Genomic DNA, 21,326 nt, shown 5'->3' on the forward strand with positions numbered 1-21,326 from the left:
ATGTTGAAACAAAAATGGAAAGCATCTAAACTGGACCGACTGGTTACAAAAGTAAGTTTACAGCCCGGTAACATGCTGCTTCAAATCTTCACCTGCCGAATTACATGAGCCAGTGCAGGAACATGCACTGACCTCAGCATCCCTGGCAGACACAGATGTGAAACAGGCAAATTTGAAACAAGCCCCTTCCCTGCACCCCACAGCTGGCCTGAAACACCCCCTGATGCAGGGTGTTTCAGCCTATCCAAACAAAGGAGCCTTTCCACCACATAGTTTAAGCTAAACCACCCCTTGCTCTTCCTCTCACTGGAGAGCCAGGAGAGACTCAGGAGCTGTGGCAGGAGTGCAGCTCAGGCTTCCATAACACAAAGCCAGCACTACCTCTAGATTCACCTCCACCCCAAGCTGATACAAGCGCAAAAAAACCCAAACCCCTAAAACAACAACAAAAACTTAAAATAAACAGAAAAACAAACGAAAAAATAAGGAAAACCACCCCAAGGGGAAGATGCTGGGCAGAGGGAGTAACAGCCTCCTGCCTCCTCCTTCCCCTCAGGTGACAGGGGCGGGGGAGAGCCGCGCATCAAAATGGCGCCGACAGAGCCCGCCTTCCCGCCGGCGGAAGGAGTGACGGCAGCGCCGGCGACAGCAAGATGGCGGCGCCCAGCCTGCTGCGAGGGGGACTGAGGCGATTGTTCACCGGGCTTTTCGGAAACGGCTGGGCCTCGCCGCCGGCCCGAGCCCTCCGTGAGGGTGAGTCCGGGGGTGGCCCTGGGCGCGGAGCTGCCCGGGGGCCGGGGCGGTGCTATGGCCCAGGCCCCCGGGCTGCCCCGTGCCTTGTTGCCTCACCGTAGTCGGGAGAGACGGCTGCGTTCAGTGTATTTCACTTTCTCCCCCCAAAATACTGTTTCTTTTAGTCAGAATGAGTCTCATTTTGTCCTGCCATCTCTTTTTTTGCAGTCGTGGAGGTGACTGAAGGCAACACGACCACAGTAAGTCCCTGCACCCCTTTTCCTCAGTAGCTGCCCTTGCTGTCACTTCTTTCTCCTTCAGCCTCTCGTGTGTGTGTCCATGTCCATCCCCCCACATCCAAAGGGGGGAAAAAAAAAAAGGGCAAAAGGGTTGCTTTTCTGCCTGAAAGACATCCCAGGGTGTGAAGGCAAAACCAAGGTAGGAGTGTGTTGCAAGTGCAGGTAAGCTGGACGGAGGGTTTGGCTGCTGAAGGTCGGGATCATCACCCTGTTGCTGGTGACAGGTGTCTCCAGTCAGAGCCACTAATGAGTGCCAAACCCCTCACTGCACCCCTGGTAAAGTTGGAAGCCCCGAGCAGAGGCGTTCAGGGCCCAAAATGCAAGCAGTAGTTCTTCAGATAGGTTCATTTATTGAAGTGACACTTGGCATCCTCTCAACTGTGGGCAGGCATGAAGGAGGTTTGCCTGGTGGCTTTGTCACTTCACCCTGGGCCAGCAACGTGAAGTGGCATCGCAGGGTGGCTCTGCACCGGCTGCGTGCCATGCACGTCACATGCCTTTGATCTGTGTTGTGTTTGTTAGTCACCGTGTGTGCCATAGTGACTGCAAGTGATACAAAGCTTGCATCTTGTAACGCATTTGGTAAGAAAAAGTTTTCAGTGAAAGGGGTGTCATCAAAAGAAGACCTTAAATATTAAAGGAAAACTGCTTCTGAAAATAGAAGTTCTGAAGTAACTGATAAAGAAGAGCATTTTCTCAGCTACGATTTAAGACAGAAAGGAAAAGACCAAAGCAGTAGAATTAAAATTTTACTTAATTAACATCATCTGATCTGTTGCACTTTATCAAAAGAATCTTCATTTTTTAGAAGAAGCACTGAAATTACTGGGGCGAGAAAGGAGATTGCATTATTCTGCACACATTATACATGCCAGTAGCAATCTATGCCTTGGCTGGAGACAGGCAGCACAGATACTTTGAAATGTGTAAATACAATGAGGACAGTGGAGCAGGAATTGTTTGGGAATAGCTAGAAGACAGTGCACTAAATGCTAATGAATATATACATAAATAATAAGGAGGGGACAGACTTTTTTGCTTGCTAATGAGACAGACAAAACCTGGTTGTTCATGCCTTTGAAAGTCTGAGTTTCCTTCTTGTCGTAGTTGTATTAGTGGACATTGCCGTGTTTGAAACCTGAATAGAGCATGTCACTTATATTTTAGATATGTAATATCAAATAAAATATGGCAGTTAGCAAGATCTCTAAGACTGTCAACAAAAATAAGTTTGAGGTGTGACAGTAGGTGCGACAGAAAGTCTCTTTTTCCTCTCTTCAAGTGTCACTCTACTAATCTTTGCCCAGAGACCTGAAGAGAAGAACTTGCAAGCATGCCCTGGAGTTGTTTTAACCAGAACAGGGTGGGGAGTGTGCACACCAACACAACAGGCACAAGGGATTGCTGTACTTTGCACTCAGTCAGTTTCAAAGGGGATGTAAAATATAATCGCAAAGTCCCAATACATTAACTGAGGATTGAACTAAAAAAGGTATGCATTGCAGTAACAGAGCCCTTTAGAAAAATAATTCTTCCTGGCCCATTGTAGAAGCATAAGGGACACTTGGATATTTCTACTGTGCAATATCCTAGCATCAATCTAGGATCTGTCAGTGCCCCTAGATGAGGAAAATCTTGTAACAAATGGTGTAAATTGACTAACTAAAGGGCTGATAAGTTTCTCAGCATATCCTGTGGTCACTCTGTTTATCCTACCAACACTGCATCAGTCTTTTCTGAATCTGTCTTTCTATGCTCATCTTTCTATGTGTCCTCACTTTTAACAGTATTGAAGAAAGTGTTTGTCATGAACCAGATGAATGAATCCCAGAGAAATCTGGATTTCATCAGCATACTGAGAATGTAGAGCCCCTATATTCCCTCTTAGTTCTCTAACAGAAGAATAATAACTGAGTGGGTTAACAATATGAAAGTTCTCAGTAGTTGGGGAATAATTGCTAAAAACTGTACACTGAAATTTATCTCAAGAAAAATTGATACTGACATAGCATTCTAAATCTTTATTCATTTCCAAGGTGGAATTACAGTCAAAGTACAGTCTGAAGCCAGACTGGCAAGATTCAAGACCAGATACACCAGTTTCCCAGAAAATAACTTTACAAATGTATAGAAAATTAGATACTGGCCTATATTTTATATTCATAGTTATTTTTTGTTTTTGTAACAGCTGCCATTTGAGATAGCTCTTGCTTCTAAGCCCTCAAAAAAGACAAGCACACATGTAGATAGACTTCATATTCCTAACATTTAGAAAACAAATTTCTCAAGTTCTTCCCACACACACCTTCTACATCTTTTGGCATGTTACTTTTGAGAAAACTTGAGTGTTAGATGTCACCACTTTGTAGTGATATAGAAAAGATTATAAAATGATCTGCTAAAGGAATTGTACAGGGAATTACACTGGACAAAATATTGATGTATTTAAAAAAAAAAAACCCACAACCCAAAACAAACAAAAAAGAAAACCACAAACCCACAGATGCCTCCAAACACTCCTTTCTTAAATTAAACTTTTGCTCAGAATTTTCCCTGTTGGTGATTTATAATGTAGTAAGCCCCTGCATGTTTTGGTCCACAACATGCATCTGCTATTCTGTGACATTCTCTTATTCCCAGAAAAAACGTGTTTTAAACCTTTTGGCTAAAGGGCCACTACAGTTTCAAGGCATAGTGGTTCAAAGGAGTACTACAGTAAATGGAATTCAGGTGGCTATAAGAACTTCACACTGACTGTAAGCTAGTTTACATTTAGTAAAACATGTACAAGAATTTACCAAATGGTTCTCTGTGGCCCTTGGATTTGTTCTTTTCCCCATAGTCTGTGTATATCCAGAGTGCTTGGTATATCTATATATAAGCGAGTTGAATAATGCAGATACTGATCCCCTTACATCTGCGCAATACTGGTCAACATGTTGTGGTCTTGATGAAAAGTATTCCTCAAGTCACAGGTGCAGGTAGAGGTCTAAACTATGCCTGAGCATTATACCCTTTGAATTGTTTCCTAGATTGAAGGGAGGATTATAGAGGATGCTGAAACACCAACTCCTCCAAACCCCTCTGGCCAGTGTCCCATCTGTCGCTGGAACCTGAAGCATAAGTACGATTATGTGGTAAGTTTAATAAAGGAGAGTTTCCCCCATCCTCGTAGCTAGATAAATATTGCTCTCAGATCCACATACTGCACAACCTGACCCTCTTGTCTTTTGCTCTGTGTAGTAAAGATAGTTAACTTCATCTCTGCTTCTCTTGGGTGTAACAAGAGCTTCCTACATTGTAATTGTTTGCTTGGCTGATGGTGTTCTTGGGAAAAAGAAGGATGAGTTCATATCAAATAGGAGGTTCGGCCATCTGATCTGAGAAGGCCATATATCTCTTTTTGTGCCCAGCTGCCTTTCAGCATTGCACTTCCAGGAGAATCAAACTGGAACGAAACATTTAGTCAACTGATTCAGGCCTGTTCTAACTCCAGAGAGGCCGAAAGACTTGACTAGCTCAATTACGTGTCTTCAAGCACTACAATTTCTCATTGGGTCATTGTCCACTAAGGTAATAACTGTTTTGTGTAACTTTTAAAACTCTTGATGGGTTTGAAGAAGAGCATATGTGTTTACAGCCCTTGCAACAGAAAAAGTAGGTTTGTTTCAAGCTTTTTGCAGGAAATGCTAATAAGTTTATTAACTAATGAGAGGATTACTAACACTAAATGTAGAAGATGGGAGGGAAATCCTGTAATGCTTTAACACAAAAGCACAACAGTCAAGAACGGTTTAAAATAAGAAGTGTGAGATAGAAGATGCAGAATGTAACTTTACAAAGGGTCATTCAAACACAGAGTTTACAGAAGGACTAAGTGCCTGCCTTGCAAGCTAAAAACCCAGGACTGGAATTAGAAGAAAACCAGATAGGAACATGCTGTTACTAAGATAACGCAACAGAAACCTCAGAATAAGTTAATGTCAATAGGATTAGGGCGAGAGAGATACAAATGCATCTGGAGGAAAAGAAGTCTTTGTGAGAAAGAAAGTCCATTAATGAGAGAAGGGGACTGAAAGCCATGCTGGCTGCAGAATGACTAAGCTGCTCGCATGCACACACACACAAAATAAAAATTATGTTTTAATACCTAGGTAGTAATGGCAATCTTGCAAATGTCAAACAACAGGAAAAAACAGGTACAGAAATAACTTAAGCATTGAATTAGGTACAGATCAGCAGGCCTGGATTGCATGCAACCCCAAGATCTTAAGGGAATTAGCTAACAAATCTATTACTTCACTTGCAGGATTTTTTTAAAGCATGAAAAAAATCCTAAGGAATCACCAAATGGTTTGAAAATAGCAAGTGAAATACTACGTAGTTGAGAGAGGAAGGAGAATGATGCTGATGATTACCACTTGGTAAATCAAACATTGCAAATTCCAAGTCAAATGGTATCAACTAGGAGTAAAAACAAATAACCTGTTGGATAGGACTAATTATGACTCATGAATTATGAAGAATGTGAGTACAGAAATAGTGCCATACAAAATACTTGCAATTAATCCAGGCAGGTGAAACAACAGATGTGAGATGTAAATGAAATAGCAGTTTAGTATCTTTCAAAACCTGTGTTGCAGAAATTTAAGTTGCCTAGGATCTGAGTGTTGTCAGTGATTCTGACTCAGGCTGGATGCAATATTGAACACTGAAATGAGTTGGGGGTGGGGGAGTATTTAGTGTTCTCTGGTCTGGTTTCTCAAAAATCTGGGAAAGCTAAAAATACAATGAATTTGCAGATGATAGTGAATTGGGAGAAATGGCAAATACCATTAAGGTATGCAAAGTACTATAGAAACAGATCACGTTTGTTTTGTGTTGCCAGCGTTTGAATGCAGCGATTTCTTGCAACTCTTTTCTTCGTGGATGCTGAATTGTGTTGTGATCAAAACAGACTAATCACACTGGAAAATACTTTCTTAAGGTTAACATAGTTTTATGTGACTTTTAAGTGCAAGGAATCAACAGCATCATTAAACTGGGTAGTTCTACAGATTTCCAGAAAGCATTCCATGAGTCGCACATTAGCAACTCCAGAGAAACTGTAAACTGATGCTCAGGGATGAAATGAGCCATGGGGGCAGATTAAATCTTGGAAATTAATACATAGACTCACTTTCTACTGCTGTCTGTAGTAGAAGACTGTTGCACGTAGAGATAACAGTGCCATCGAGAACCAAAGAAGCAGGTTTAGACAATGTGATGCTGTAGAGCCTGAGTTCCAGCATTAGAAGTAGGCTGTTGGTCCCAACAGACAATGTAAAGCATGAGTCTTACGTGTGTTTGTAGAGTGAACTAAGATTACGAGTTTTCTTCTACACTTCAGTTCAGTTTGATCCTTAGATCCTGATTTCTACTGTTCATTATGGAGGCAAGAAAAAACCAAATGTGAGAGATCCTGCAGCCAGAGTCTTGAGAATCATTGCTGAGATCATTCCTAAGAAATTGTGGTCCTAAGAGACAAACTAGGAACATGTCCATCCTATCTGTCGTGTAGGTTTTGAATGCATTTGCATCTGGTGTATGTATATCCAGTACTCCTGCTGTAGAGCAGAGGAGAACTTGAACAAAAAGCTGAAGAGAGCAGTGTGAACTGGTATTTCAGAATTGTAGAAGTTTCTTAACTCAGTATTTAAAAGCATTCCTCTGTGGGGCTGATGAGAACTAGGAGAAATTTCAGTTCTGGAGTAGACCACGTCTTCTGCTTGAGTAAGTCCCTTATATGTTTTAATGCTTTGTACCAGTCATGGATTTTCAGGCTTTTAAACGTTAAGGTGAATAAAATCTCCCTTTTCTGCACAAAAGCACTCTCTGCTGTTTTATTTTGCTACAGCAGTGATGAACAGCAGAATTTTGAAATGCCTAAATAATAAAGTGTAGGCATGTAACTGTGTGGGTAATTAAACAGTGGCACAATTTACTCACTGGTGATTAATTGCCCTGAAAGTCTGTAAATTGAGAACAGCTATTTTTGTTAAAGATATAGCCTAGTTCATACAGCATAACCTATAATCTGTGCTTGGTAAGAGATCAGAATAGATGGATCACAGTAGTTCCTTTGAGATTGATAAGCTGAGATCAGTCAGTTGCACAGAAGGGAAAGTGTGAGCTTTTTTGCTTGGGATGCTTGTAATTGGACTGAATGAGGCACTGTGAAAAGGGAAGTGTTGAATTAGCCCCTGAGGGAGCTGAGTAACATGACCTCATAGGTCTTTCCTTTTGTCATGTGCAACTAGCACAGTCTAAAGTAGTGGCATAATGAGTTACTTTGGCTGTCAGAGAACTGGGGGACCAATGTCTCCCAAGTTATTAATCAACTGAACAGGCATTGTGAGAACTAGCAGGTCATGATTACAACCTGCCTCAGCTGTGGTGTGGAGGGCTGCGGTTGTCTTTGCCAGTTCAGTCCTCAGTCTCTGCTGAGGCTCAGGTTAACAGAGCCTAAGGTAGAAATTCCCACAGTTTGTTGTCTGTGTGTGTCTGTCCACTGAAACTGAGCCCTCAGTTGATTCTTTCCATTGGAGATAAAAAATTATTTTGGTCATTGTAAGGATGCAACTGTATTGAAACCTGCAATCCTGTTACGAAATGCCTGGGGAATCGTGTACAGCTCCCAGTAGTATGGGAGAACGGAAAAACTAGACTCTTGCGTAACTGGAAATAATGACTGGTAGACTTGTCTGATACAGCCCAGTAGTAATTTGGCTACACAGACAGACTCTTCTTGCAGTAAATGAAGATTTTAACGAATCGCATGTAACCAACCAGCCAAAGATCCTGCTTTCAAAGTGTCTGCAGATATTAAAATGCAGAGATGCCTCTGCATTTTGGTTGGCATCCATTCACAAGAATGTGCTGTACATAATGTTTCATTTAGCAAGTTTCTCCAGCCCTTTTAGAGGTGAAGGCTAAACTTGTTTTTCGTTTTCCTCCTTAGCCACTTCAAACATCATTAGTCTGAGTAGGCAGTAAATATGTCATCTTGCTTTGGCAGCAATTAGGGGAAACCAAACTGCAAGCTTTGCCTATTAGCCCTAGATTAATTCAATCCAAGTTGTTTTCATCAAATGCTGCAGATTACAGGGGTGGGAATCTGGGTCCAGCCTCGTGGGAGCTGTCCAGTGATTAAAGCAAATCCGTGGTTACAGGCTTGGCTGTCCACTAGCACAAAATGTGAATTTCATGGAACATGACGGCACCATGAGAACTTGCCAGACATTTTTTTTTTTTCTTTGACCACTCCACATACTTGTTCACTTCCCTCCACAGCTGCCCCATAAAGTTGGCTGTACCTGTCTGATTTCTCCCTGTGGTAAGATGCATCTGTGCGAGTACTCTGGGAGAGGCACCTGGCCTGTTAACTGTGGGGATCTTCAGAAATGGACAAACCTTCTGTTGAGTGTGCAGCATTTTAAGCCAAATGGTGTTGAGTGTAATTTAGAGCTGCAGCAGCTGAGACATAGATGATTTCAGTTAAGAAATGACTGCCACACAAGGGTGTTGGTCAGTTGGTGACACTGTTGATCAGACATGATAACAGAGAACGGATTTTCTGGTTTTGGGGTTTTTTTCCACAGGGAGAAAAAAAAGGACTATCTCACTTTGTTTCCCACCTCCCCCTTTTGCATGGAAACACTTGGTAACAACCCTGTGACTCCATGAGGCGCGGTGGTAATATGAGAAATCACTTGGACCACACACCCTTCACAAGAGCCTGTGGCCTACTTAGGCTTTCACGGCTGCAAAGACTGGAACGGCCTCAAACTTGCCATCAGCTCCCTTTTTCCTCTTCCCCACAGAGTAATGCAGCAGGCTAGTAGAAAAGTCTAGAAAGTTTTTCTCTTTCTAGGCACTTGGAGCTAGACAGCCCTTTTTCACTTAGGGAAGTTACATGTTTGTGCTAAATGGCAAATTGAGCTGTTGGTGATTTGGAGAACTGGATGGCTAAAGAAGAGGAAAAAAGGGGAGTCTTGGTTTCCTGAATCCAATCCAGTGCATTTCAGGAGTGGCTGAAAATCAGTGCCCTTGGGCTGTTTAGCTGGCCTCCATCCAGTTTCCACTAACGCAGCCGGCACCAACTGGTCCCCTGGTTACTGTTTTCATTGGCAAGGCCATGTGTTAGCTAGGCTGAGGATGCTTCGCTTCCGTTTTAACTATAGATGGCCTCTCAGGAGCTTGCTGCTAGTTGCTCAGCTGTGCTTTTCTTGTTCTTTTTCACAACATCACTCTGTGGTGGTTGATAAGTCATTTTGTATCAGTGAGGTGCACAGCCTAACCTGCCATGTTTTCAAAGGAGTTGGATCTGAAAATCAGTCTGAAGACATTCATTGTAGACAGGTGGAGGTAGAAGGGAAGAGGGAAATTCTGTGTCATGATGATATTAGTGAGGGTGGGACTGAAGGTGGGGAGGGGGAAGGACAAAAATAAACCACAAAAACCCAAAACAAACAAAAAACCTCTACAGTTTGACTGCAACACTTGTATGACAGTATGTGTCAGAATTGGTCATTACCAGAAAGTCATACTGAATTCCAGCAGCCTCCTTCAGAGCTGAGCTGGTCTTGTGCAGTGGGGGTGGATGTATAATTCCTAGATAGCTAGGTTTTCTGAATATTAATTTTATATCTGCTTGTGATTGTTTGCTTTTGCAAGGGCAGTAAATGAAGCTAGGAATGCTCCAGGGAGCTCTGTAAAAGAGCAAAGATGGGGAGGTGAGAGCAGTCTGCAAATCTGTGAATAACAGGCAGAGTCAGGGTCACCCAGTGTGAAAAGCAACAAGTACTCTTTGTTCTCGCCTGTTGCCCTAGACAGGGAGGGTGTAAAGTGCTGACGTACCTGGTTTGACTTCTCATTCTGTCGGGGTGCTCGCTGGCAGGGCCCTTCCAGCTTGCAGGCAGCCTCCACATGGTACAGCTACCTCAACTATGAACATGTTTACAACAGTGGTGGAGAAGTAAACTCTAAACCAGCCTGAAGTCTATCAACAGATGGGGAAAAAACAAGCAGCAGAGGCCCTTTGGGCCAACTTATGCTGACATCAGCATGTCAAGGGGACCTGCCTATATTGGCCTGAGGGGTGGCCACATTTGCAGTGGTGCTGTGTGTGGAAATGGAGGGCTCATATCTAAATACTGGGCTGTTGGACTGTGTACAGTTAATGGAACACTTGTGCAACAGTTGTTGCTGCTGCATTTAAAAATTTGTCATCCCAGCTCTGTGATGCTATCTGATTCTAGAGATCTGTTTGGTTTTGTTTTTACTAAAAGTGCTTTATATTTCTAGAGCTCTTAATTGGAAAGGTCAACAGCAGTGTAATTTAAATGATTCTTGAATCGTAGACTAACCCTCAGCATGCTCTGAGTGCTTCTTCCATCCAGCATGGCTGTAACAGCCCCACCTCATACATGCACAGTCAGACTGAAGGCAGCAATTTACCCTATTAGGTCTTTCTCATCAGCACGCGTTCTTTTCTTACAAAAAGCTTCTTCATGTGAGATCTTGGACCATTTCCCTGCTCTCCACCCCTCCAAAGAGACATGAGGGAAGTTCTACCATGGGAAACTGGATAAAAGTTTGAGGAGTAGATAGCAGAGAACAATCCTGCTCTGAGGGAACAAGGAGGGGGCCAGAGGTGATCTAACATATCTGTGACCTTTAGGATAACAGCTGTGATGGCATTTCAAGTGGTGTAAACACTATCCATCTGTAGGTCTTGTGTAACTGTGCCTGAGTACCTAGGACTCATTATCTTAGCTAGAATCTTGGAGCAAGCTACAGTGAAGTAGCAGGAATTGCAGCTGACATCATGTGTTTACACTAATGAAGTCAGGGGAAGACTCAGACCATCTGAGTGACCTTACTGAGCTAAGCTGGCAGGCAGAGTGACAGCAAGCAAAAGCCACTTGTTGTCAAGCTGTAGCCAAAATGCGTAGGAAGGAGTCATTGTTTTGTTTTGCTTTGTTTTGAGTTCTGTACACAGTGCGAGGGTCAGCACAACACCTAAGAATCACAGCAGTTAAAGTAGCTGTAGCACTAATGTTTTTGCCCTTCTCTTGCTCTCTCAGGACGTCTTGCTACTGAGTCAGTTTATCCGTTCTGATGGAGGGATGCTGCCACGAAGGATCACAGGCCTCTGTTTGGAGGAGCACAAGAAGATTGCTGTCTGTGTGCAGATGGCTCACCGTGCAGGTACCTAGTGTCCTCCTGAGACAACCCCTTACTGTGGGGTACCCATAGAACCCCTTAAGAGGGGTGTCCCGCCCAATTAGCATAGCTCAGTGGGATGTCATTGTCCAGTCACCCAGCAAACTCGTTATGGTCCAAGTGCTGGGACAGGAGGATGGATCAGAGACTACTTGTTCCACTTTCTGTGTGTCTTGACTCCTGCCGTGGCAGCAGACATTTATCCCTATAGATGTATCTCCTGCTGCAGAAGGATCTGGGAAGTTCTTCAGTCTCTAGTAACTAATGATTAAATACCAGCTTCTGAAATTACTTCATTTAGGATAAGCTTGACCTACCCCATTAATAACATGCACCTGCCTACCATCTGCCATGTAAAGACTTTCTTGCTTTACCCTGGGAGTGGGACAGACCCAGGCTGACACAGTCGGAGTATTGTGCTGATCTTTACACCTGGTACCTGAGTTGTATCCAAGTTAAATGGACTGAGAATTTTAATAGATTTTCGTCCTGGAGATAGAATCTGATTGGACACCAGTGCCCTATGTCCTCTCAAAAAGCCTCTTCGATGAGCCCAAGTGGCTGTGTCTTTGGTGTGTCTTTCCTCTCTATACCCAGCAGAACCTCCTAGTTTCTCTTTGGCTGGGCTGCAGATTCAGCAATGACTAAAGATAAAATACCCTTTCTGCTGTACTTGAGTTTTTGCTCTGCTGTCCCAGTAGGGACCTGGGTTGCCTGGCTTATGAGGTGTAATGTAACTTCTGGATTCTATAAAGGCAAGGAGGCACTGCAAAATATTCTCATGCCTTTCTTTTTCTGTTTCAGGTTTGTTGCCAAACCACAGGCCTCCACTTCCTGAAGGGCATATTCCCAAGAAACCCAGGCTCAACAGGTGAATAGTCTTGTCTTTCCACATCTTTTTTTTTTTTTTTTTCCTTAAGGAATAAATTGGAAGAGGGAAAGCAGTGCCTTATAACTGGGTAAAACATGCCTCAGGCAACAGGGCTCATAAAGAGTACTCACAGCATTTCAGAGGAGGAAGATCTGTCACATTCTCTTGTCAGTCTTTTAAGGACAAACCGTATCTCATTCAAACCATTTATTCACGCAGGATTAAAACTGCCACACGTGTTAGAGTCTGCCCTCCCTTCCTCAGCTGCAGTTGCCTCCTCATCACTAACACTCAGTACGGCAGTCACAGGAGGATGCCACAGAGATGGAGTCACAGCATCACAGAGTAGCTGAGGTTGGAAGGGGCCTCTGGAGATCGTCTAGTCCAAGCCCCCTGCTCAATAGGGTCACCTAGAGCAGGTTACCTAGGACTATGTCCAGTCAGGTTTTGAATATCTCCAGGGGTGGACCTTCCACAGTTTCTCTGGGCAGCTTGTTCCAGAGAACGACCCTCACAGTGAGACAGTGTTTTCTTACATTCAGACAGAATTTCTTGTGTTTAAATTTGTGCCCATTGCCTCTTGTCCTGTCACTGGCCACCACTGGGAAGAGCCTCACTCTGTCTTCTTTACACCCTCCCATCAGGTATTTATAAACATTGGTAAGACCCCCCTGAGCCTTCTTTTCTCCAGGCTAAGCAGTCCCTTCTCTCTCAGCCTTTCGGTGCTGGGCCCCCAACAGCAGGAGGGTGCCCAGCAAGGGGTACCAGCAGTGGGGGGGGGGGGAGGCGCGTTGAGCAGCCAGCAAGGGCCCGTCACAAGCCTGTTCCACTCTGCCCCATCCCCAATTCACCCTCTGCCTGCCCTTCCTATGCAACAGGGTTTCTTCCCCCTCCCTGGCCTGAACAGCCCTTGGCCTTTGGTGGGCGAAGGGAAAGCCTGCGGCCGCCTCCTGTACTCTGCTGGGCACTCAGAGGTGCTAATCCCCCGTTTATGACCTCACACTCTGTTTCCATGGGGATATCAGAGCGGTTTATGAACCTTGCATTAGTAAGCCATGGGGTTACCAGAGGCCATGGGGCTGTCACTGGGAGAGCTTAGGCTGCAGGGCTGAGGGCGGCCCAAGACTCCTGCATTTCATATCTGACTCTCTGAAGCGGAGATTTGAGGCAAGCACTTCGAAATGTCCCATGGATACTGGCAGGCTGTGCACTGGGTATCAGTGAGGATCAAATTAGAGGACTGTACATTTGATGCAGCCCTGTAGCCATCAGATAATTCAACTCTGAAAACTTCTTTCCTGTGTCTTACAAGTCTTTGGGATTCTTTAGTAGTTGTGTCTATCTAGCAGCTGTGGGGTGGAGCACATTATCTAGTTAGCATTCATGTAGCAACCCTGCATAGCAGGTTGGGACAGGAAATGGTAATTCCTGTGTCTTGCTGGAATCACACCAGATCTTATGCCCTGACTCCTATAAATTGTTCCATAGACTTTTAGTGATAACAAAGAACGGATACTTCCGGATACATTCTACATGCAAGTAGGTGTGCTACACCTCTAAAATTAGGACATTTAAATTGGAGATTAGTATCCAAACTCTCCCTATTGCATTGCTAGTCCTTCCCCACACCACCCTTGTTTTTCTCCTCCCAGCAAGGGAACGTAGCAAGCAGGGTGGAAGCAGAGTTTAGAAAAAGAGAGCAGAGCTATTGCTGAGGAGATGGAACAGCGTTGAAATAGGCAGGCTTTGGGGTCTGGGTGGAGACAAGAGAATAGGATCAAGAAGCGGGATTGAAAGTTTTGATGGTGGGGCTGGAACTAAACAAATGAGTCCCAGAGCCAGGATAAGAGTGCAGGGGTACTTCAGGAGTGCTCTCCTGGTCCCTCATGATACTGTCTTCTCAGCCAGCTGGAAGCTCTGCGTGTTGGAGCCTTGCAAAATCTTGGCCATTGAGGTTCTGTGAGAGTTTTGACTGTGCGTACCCCAACCTGCACCTCCCACATTGCTCTCTGGAACAGTAGCTGGCACCACATAAGGCAGGAGATAGAAACTGCTTCCTTCCTCTAGCCTGAAGGGAGGACTGAAGGGTACCCACATGCTGAAGACATTCAACCAGTACTTATTTTGGGAATGAAGCCAGAGCTCTTATCAAGTTTCCCACATAAATGACTCATCCAAGCTTACCTTGTCTTTGCCTCTGTACTTGTTTCTAAAGCTTTGTGTAAGTCTGTAGCAATTTAGGAAGCACTCAACCAGTGGTGCTGTCAAATGCCAGTGAGCTGGCAGGGGAAGAGGACAGGAGCAGAATTGGGCTGGGACTTTTGAGTGGAACAAGCTGCTTTGTTCAGTGCCATGAGAACATGACCAGGTCATCCTCTAATCCTGTCTGGTGTAATATCAGGGCTGCACACCTAACTTAGCCTGTCCCTTCACTGCATTTGTGTCTGCTGAGTTTTTATGTGTCAGTCCATGAAGGGATGACCAAAGAGCCTATCACAGCAGGCAGTACGTTGCACAGTTAAGTGATGTATTTTCCAAATCCTTGAGCTTCAGCTCTTCTTGAGATCACTGTATTGGCTGCTGTAGTTGTCTTCACCTCTCTGCTTAAATGAGAGGTAACAGTGCGCTTTCGCACTGCTGCTGTAGCCCTGGGAATGCCTATGGGGAGAAACTGAGGTGCCCATAATATGCTTGGGCCCCTTGTTAAAACTTTTCCAGGACAGGAACACAGATAAGGTACATTCCTTAACATTAGTTTAACCAGCCCTTGTGCTCTCCAGCTCTTCCTACAGTGATGGCTTTTTCCATGCTCCACCAGTGGGTCTACTCTGAGCGTGGTGTTGAAATATGTTCTGCACCCCATCCCCTGAAAAATAACCCTCACCAGCCACATTTCAGGAGCAGACTGAAGTGCCCATGTTGTAGAAGCTGGAGCTATTGAATTGCCAGCAGCTGCCTGAGGGACCTTTAACCTGGTCTGTGAAGGAATCGGGGATCCTGGCACAGCATCTTGCCCATTGCTGTGCACCAATGCTTGCAAAGGTGAAAGATGCATCACTTGCTTGGCTCTGCAGCAGTCTGGTCCTCCTTGGTCAAAAGAAAGTAGTTATGCAGAAACAAGCCAGTGAACAGAGACGGAGACAGCCCAGGGAGGTGGTGGAGTCACCATCACTGAAGGTGTTCAAAAAACATGTGGACGTGGCATTGTGGGACATGGTTTCATGGGCATGGTCACGTTGGGTTGATGGTTGGACTTGATGATCTTACAGGTCTTTTCCAACCGTAATGATTCTGTGAACTGCTGCCTGGCAGAAGTCTTCATTTGGATGAGCAATCCCTTTCATTTCTCTCCAGTCTTGCAAAGTTCTGGTTGATGCTTCTTCCAGGGTTGTGTCAGTATTTTTGAGAGGCGCTTCATCTGCTGCCAAAAGAGGGACAAAACAGCTTGATGAAAAACTGCTTTGTCTCTGCTCTTTGCTGCTGAGATGATGTACAGGCCAGCTGCATATGGCTTTATGGCTCCTGTGCAAAGGTGCTAAGGAAGTACATAAAGAAGGGCTGAGGAGCTGTGTTAATGTATACCTTTGAGAGCACCAGAAAAGCTGCTCCTCAGCTTTTCCTTGGCTGCAGTTGTGGCTATCTCAGCCAGAATGTTTGGCCTATGTCGCAGTCACCCTGTTGAAAGTGAGCCTGCTCCAAATACAAAGTGTCTGCACCAGCTATCACCTACCTGAGATTAAAATGTAACATGCCACCATATGGAACTATCAGCAAACCGTCTTGTTTTAACAAAGGTCAGGGGTGCTGCCCTGCTCTTGATCTAGTGATGTGAAGTGTGGATTTATCATCCAGAACCACTCTGCCTGCTGTGCCCCTCCAGAAGGTGCTCTTCTGGTGCTTACTTGATGTTTTCCGAAAAGCGGAATCCCTGATCTATTTTCTGAAGTGGTTATATTATCTCCATTGTACGAACTTTGGACATTCCCTCCTATATGCCCTAGATTTCTCTGCAGAGAGGTAAGAATTTCCCTGCTTTGCACTGGGTCACTTGGCAGCTGGCCTCCCCCTACCCACCCCATCTCCTGATCCTGTTTCCACTACTGGAATGCAAGAGGAAGAGCAGAATGCTTTGGGAAGTAGTAGCCTACAGATCCCGCCTTGTTCTTGGTCATCAAACTGTCTAGTGCAGTATGAATTACCCATCCAGGATATAATGTAACATAGAGGAGGAGATTGGGAACTGCAGAAGGTAATAATATGACAATGAAATGCCAGTTTGAGCCAAGCTGTGTCGTCCTGGGGGTGGTAGGAGATGTGTGAGAATACTTTGTGGTCAGAATTCAACTGGGGAGCACTCCACAGCTCTCTCTTTTACCCCCTGCAGTTGGGACACTGTCCAGGTGAGATTTACCATGATATTTCTCATTTCTTGGACTTAGTTCTTTGCCTTTTTTGCTTCCTGCCCGATTTGGTTTTGACAGCGATAGCTCATGAATGTTACCATTTAACTGCTTTACTAGCTATGGGTGCTTTTGAAGAAATACGGCCATTGGAGTACCCGCATCATCCATAAGCTCTTGAGTCTACTGTCCTCCCCCTCTCTTCCATATCATTTACCTGCAGAATTTGGACGTGGAAAACCAATGAAGTTTACCCTCCATCAATGCAGAATTACTCTCTACAGTTCATTTTCTCACGTTTGGCCAAGTCTGGGGCTTTCACTGTTTCCAAGGGATGATTCCACAAACAAATTTGTCTTGCAGCCAAGGATTGTTCTCTCATCCTCAGCCTGAATTCTCCCTTTCATAACTTCCTGCTGTTATTTCTGCATCCATTTGTGCTCTAGCCTGGCATGTTCCAGTAAGTGCTGCAGAAACAAAATATTTTCACTAGCCCACGAGGCCAAGGAAGTTCTCGGGGATTTCACCAGCACTGTGCAGAGTGACAGACTGTTCTCATATTCCAGATTCATGTGTGTGCAGGCCACCACACACCAGAACCATTTGGGAAATGGTCAAGCACAGCTGCAGGTCAAACTTCTATCCTTGCTTTCAGGAATGGAAACCCGAATAGCTCAGCAGTTTTCTTTCCAGCATGGAAGTTGTTGCATGGATAATGTGGACTAACACTCTATCCAGAACAGTCACTGACTTCAGACCAGCATCTAGATGCTCTCTTAATGTGAATATAGCACTTGTTTTCTTCTGGCAGGTCCAAAATATTGGTTAAAGCACAACACTGTGAAGTTGTTCCTTTTCCAAAAGGACTAAGGGATGTCACAGGTTCCCTGAGTCTGGGCTCTGTCAGCAAGAAGTGCTCTGGATTATGGAGTACGATATTTTGAGTGCTCCATTTTCAGCTTCATACTGGAAGAACAGAACTTGGCACAGATAATATCCAAGTCAATCTGCCCTCCGTCACCTGAACTGAAGAAGTTGCTGTGTTAGGAAAGAGGCAGGCTGCATATGAACTCCTCATGAATTACAAAATTCTCAGGCTCTCTGGACAGCTCTTGTCCCTGGGAGCAGAATCTGATTTCACTGCTATGAACATTTCACTCCAGCAGCATGTGGTTTCTCTCATCTGCATCGAAACTGTGCTGTGCATAGCATGTGAATTCAAAAGCAAAGAGCCAGAGCGGCTGCAGGTGAGCAAAGCCAAGAGGTGTCATGGGAAGGGATGTGGCAGGGAGAAGGCAGTCTTGCCAGCACTTTGATCGAGTGCTTCCTGCAGTCTGTAGCCCTCTACTTTCTGCTCTTAATCCAAACAAAAGCCAGATTGAAAAAGTTCAGTGAGGGTTCAGAAGTTCAGCCTTGAACTGCACCAACACGGCCTTTGCTTGGGCTGCGTGCAGGACTGCAGTTGCCCCATGGGTAGGTCATTTCCCTTACCTAGCACATGGAAGCCCTGTACCTACTCTTAGGTGTTAAGTGGCAGCCTTTGAGTGGGAAGGCTTTGGGGCCATAAAATCTATGGAAATGGACTTCCATGTGCCACAGAGATTTTAGGCGATTGCAATGACTGCAGGTGATTAACCACAGTTCTTTCCATCCTGTTTATATCTTGCCTTTTCCCATCAGGGAAATCCCACCAGGATTCCCATCACGCTTTATCCAAACTACTCATTTGTGCAGCTTGAATCTAGGGTTTCTGGTTGTTGACCAGGATTCTACCATACTCAAGGGGGCAAGCAGAGCCCCGAGCTGAGTTGCCAGTCCATGAGACTGGCAGTGCTGTCTCTCTGTCCAGAGTGAGAGCTCTGCACGCTGAGGTAACAGGTTAGGAGACTGCAGACCAGCTGCATTTGGCATCCACATGGAGGTTCTGTCCTGACAACCCTCAGCTGGTTGAGAAAATTCAGACCATCTGCCAGTGTGTTTGTAGGTTATTTTAAAAACTCCCCAAGACAAACTGTGTGGTTGAATACAATGGAAAGTTGGGTGATTTGGCTAGAAAAGGGAGTACACGACCTTACATGGACAGCAGAGTTTGCAGAAAAGTCCTCTGTGCTGGTCAGTGAAGGTCTCATGTGAGTTTTGTGGATTGTTTTTACTCTGAGGAGAAGAAAGAAATCCGTGAAACAGTAGGAACTGGGATTAGTCAAAGAGGAAAAGGAACTTTGTAGACTGACTGCTCCCGGCCATCAGGCTTTTGCCACTGCTGAATCAAGGTTTAAAAAAAACAACAAAAAAAAAAAAAGGCAGCAAACAAAATAGGACAAGTTTCAGTATGGGACAAAGCAAGTATTAAAAGCGCTAAAAGCAAATGTGCTCCAGGAAGGGAAAGCGTCCAAATGTCTGTTTCAGCTAACAATGAAAAGCCCCAGCCTGCAGTCCCCAAAGGAAGCCAAAAGCCTGCACCAGAGGGCTGGATTAGACCTGCTCAAAAGAGAAATAACAAAAGCTTTAAAATCAGGCCATTACTAAATCCTCCTTCCTATGCAGAATTGGGGTGTGCACTTCCAGCCCCCACACAGAAACAGAGGGATTTCTTAAAAAGCCACTGTCTGTCTAAACCTGCACACAGCATTGATGCATATCTCGCATTCATACATTCACTTCTCTCCCAGTGAGATCATTTATTACTACCAGAGCACTTTCCCGTAAGCATGTGGACACGTGACCAGAACTGCACTTGGCACATTGATGCATTAAAATAATTCAGGATTTTTTTCCTCCTTCGCTGTAAATGCAGTGTTGCAATATCAAAACTTGCGCTACAGACCTCCTGCTGCAGCAAGGGGAATGTGAAAAGAAAGACCTATCGCATATGCCTGTCAAATACCCATACAGCTTCTCCCAAAGGAGCTGCCTTGCTGTGGTTCTTTGCCAGATTCCAAACTGGGGACCTGCATTTGGACTCTGAACTCCCTTTGCATGTGAAATTAGAGACAGGAGAGTCTCTCCTACTTCCTGTCCCGATGTTGTTATGTAAGGGATTCCACTAATGCACTAGCATAACGTTAAAGGTCAAAAGGGACTAATTTAATGCATGCATAGGAGAACAAGTGGCTGGATCTTGCTCTATACCATCTCCCAAATCCCTCCTACTGTTGCTTCTAGGTGTTTTAACTATCATAAACTCCTCAAACCAAAAGCAAAGCATTTTGGAAGTGGCTTCCTGTCAGTGGCAGGAAGCTCCAAATGTGATTAATTTTTCAATTTATGCTGCTTGGGATTGCTGAGGAAAGTGCTAGGAAAATGGGCTGTTGTTATATGCTCCGTAGCTGCCTGGCATAGCAAGCTTTCTTTGTAGTTCTCAAGAATGTGCCAAATGCCTTCAGACAAATGCATTACATGGTCTCTGTCCAAAGTTCTTAATATCTTAAATTTGCACGATGCAAATAAAAGGTAACAAAGCTGTTTGGGGAGAGGATGACTGACTAAGGTTACATTAAGACCATGGGATTACTCAACAGAGGCATGCAAACATTGCTGGACAAAGTTTATCAGTCTGTTCCAAATTCTAATTTGTTGGAGCATTGTTTGTGCAGATTATGCTAGGGTTTTACTTTGAATCTTTACTGTCTGAAAAGACTCTTCTTTCTCTAAGGACCTCTATTCCCCTCTCTACTGGTAGCAAAAGATTTAAAGCCTAACAAAACTCCAGGCCACCCAGCCACAGGGTAAGATTTCCAGTAACTGATTCTGGATCTGAAATCCCCTGCCTGTTTGCAAAGCCAAGTCTAAAACTTCAAATAGTAAAAAGCAGAGGATATTTGCCAGACATTGCTCTTCACAGAAATTTGTAGTTGTGATGATAATTCCATTCTGCATTGTACCTCTTACATTGTAGGTTCTGACTTCCTGCACCAGCAAGCTGCAACAGTATTGTGCGGAGAACACTAAAGCAAATTTCAACATATGAAAATACAAGACTAGGCTAGAAACCCATCCCATGCAGAAGAAATAACCAATTATCCACTGAAAGTAAACAAATCCCTTTTTGGAGACTTTATTTCTCACAGAGTTTAGCCTTTGTAATTAGTTTACCTTATTGAGGCCAGCTGTTGAAATAACACCTCCCATAAAGGCTGGATGCAGTCAGTCTTGGACTTGGTTGCAATGAAGGGATTTGGCACTCCAGTTTAGCTACAGGTAGACAACTTGCCAGCAGACTGGAGACTACACCTGATTTGTTTTGTGAGACTGGAAGTCAAGCAGGTGCCAGTGGGTTCAGTACAGAGGTGCAGCTTGAAAGTTCCAAAACAAAAATTCCTTTCCAGGGGTCCCTTCTGAATTGAAGGAGCTTTGCTCACCGTTATTCCTTTTATAAAGAGGCATGTGGGGAGGCAAAGGCTACAGTGCCTGCTTCTGCTTCAGTTGGAACCTTTTCTCAGTGATCAGTCTCAAACTGACATGTATTTGTGTTGTTTTGACAGGTATCTGACCCGCTGGTCCATCAGATCTGCAAAGCCCATCTGGAGGAGGGGCCCTAAGTGGTGCAAAAAACCCATGCCAGTCGGACACCCTTTGCTGAAAGATAATGTCAAATATACACAGAAGCCTCTCTGTTTAAACCACTAGTGACCAGAACTGGCATAGTCAGTAAGCACAGCTGTTTTCCACTGTTCTGCTTTTTTTGCAAGTTTTTCAGTATCTCCAATTTCCTTATTCCAAAACTGTCATTAGTACTCTATATTGTCTCTAGTGAATGAG

General features: G+C 44.4%; 1 protein-coding gene across 1 annotated transcript; it reads left to right on the plus strand.

The window, feature by feature from the left end:
• Positions 1-652: 652 nt before the first annotated feature.
• On the plus strand, positions 653-21,198 carry MRPS18A (mitochondrial ribosomal protein S18A). The gene is made up of 6 exons (XM_059835334.1): positions 653-753; positions 961-992; positions 4,064-4,168; positions 11,159-11,282; positions 12,102-12,168; positions 21,050-21,198. Exons 1-6 carry the CDS (start codon positions 654-656, stop codon positions 21,192-21,194), a joined length of 573 nt encoding a protein of 190 aa, XP_059691317.1. The 5' UTR covers position 653; the 3' UTR covers positions 21,195-21,198.
• Positions 21,199-21,326: the final 128 nt, after the last annotated feature.

The sequence above is a fragment of the Gavia stellata genome, chromosome 2, assembly GCF_030936135.1.
Source record: "Gavia stellata isolate bGavSte3 chromosome 2, bGavSte3.hap2, whole genome shotgun sequence".
Classification (NCBI taxonomy): Eukaryota; Metazoa; Chordata; class Aves; order Gaviiformes; family Gaviidae; genus Gavia; species Gavia stellata.

What these genes read in the sequence shown, in the direction of transcription:
- MRPS18A (XM_059835334.1), top strand. Translation starts at nt 654, where the DNA reads ATGGCGGCGCCCAGCCTGCTGCGAGGGGGACTGAGGCGATTGTTCACC. An exon ending in GGCCCGAGCCCTCCGTGAGG is followed by an intron (nt 754 to 960) that starts GTGAGTCCGGGG and finishes CTTTTTTTGCAG; the next exon opens with TCGTGGAGGTGACTGAAGGC. An exon ending in AGCATAAGTACGATTATGTG is followed by an intron (nt 4,169 to 11,158) that starts GTAAGTTTAATA and finishes TTGCTCTCTCAG; the next exon opens with GACGTCTTGCTACTGAGTCA.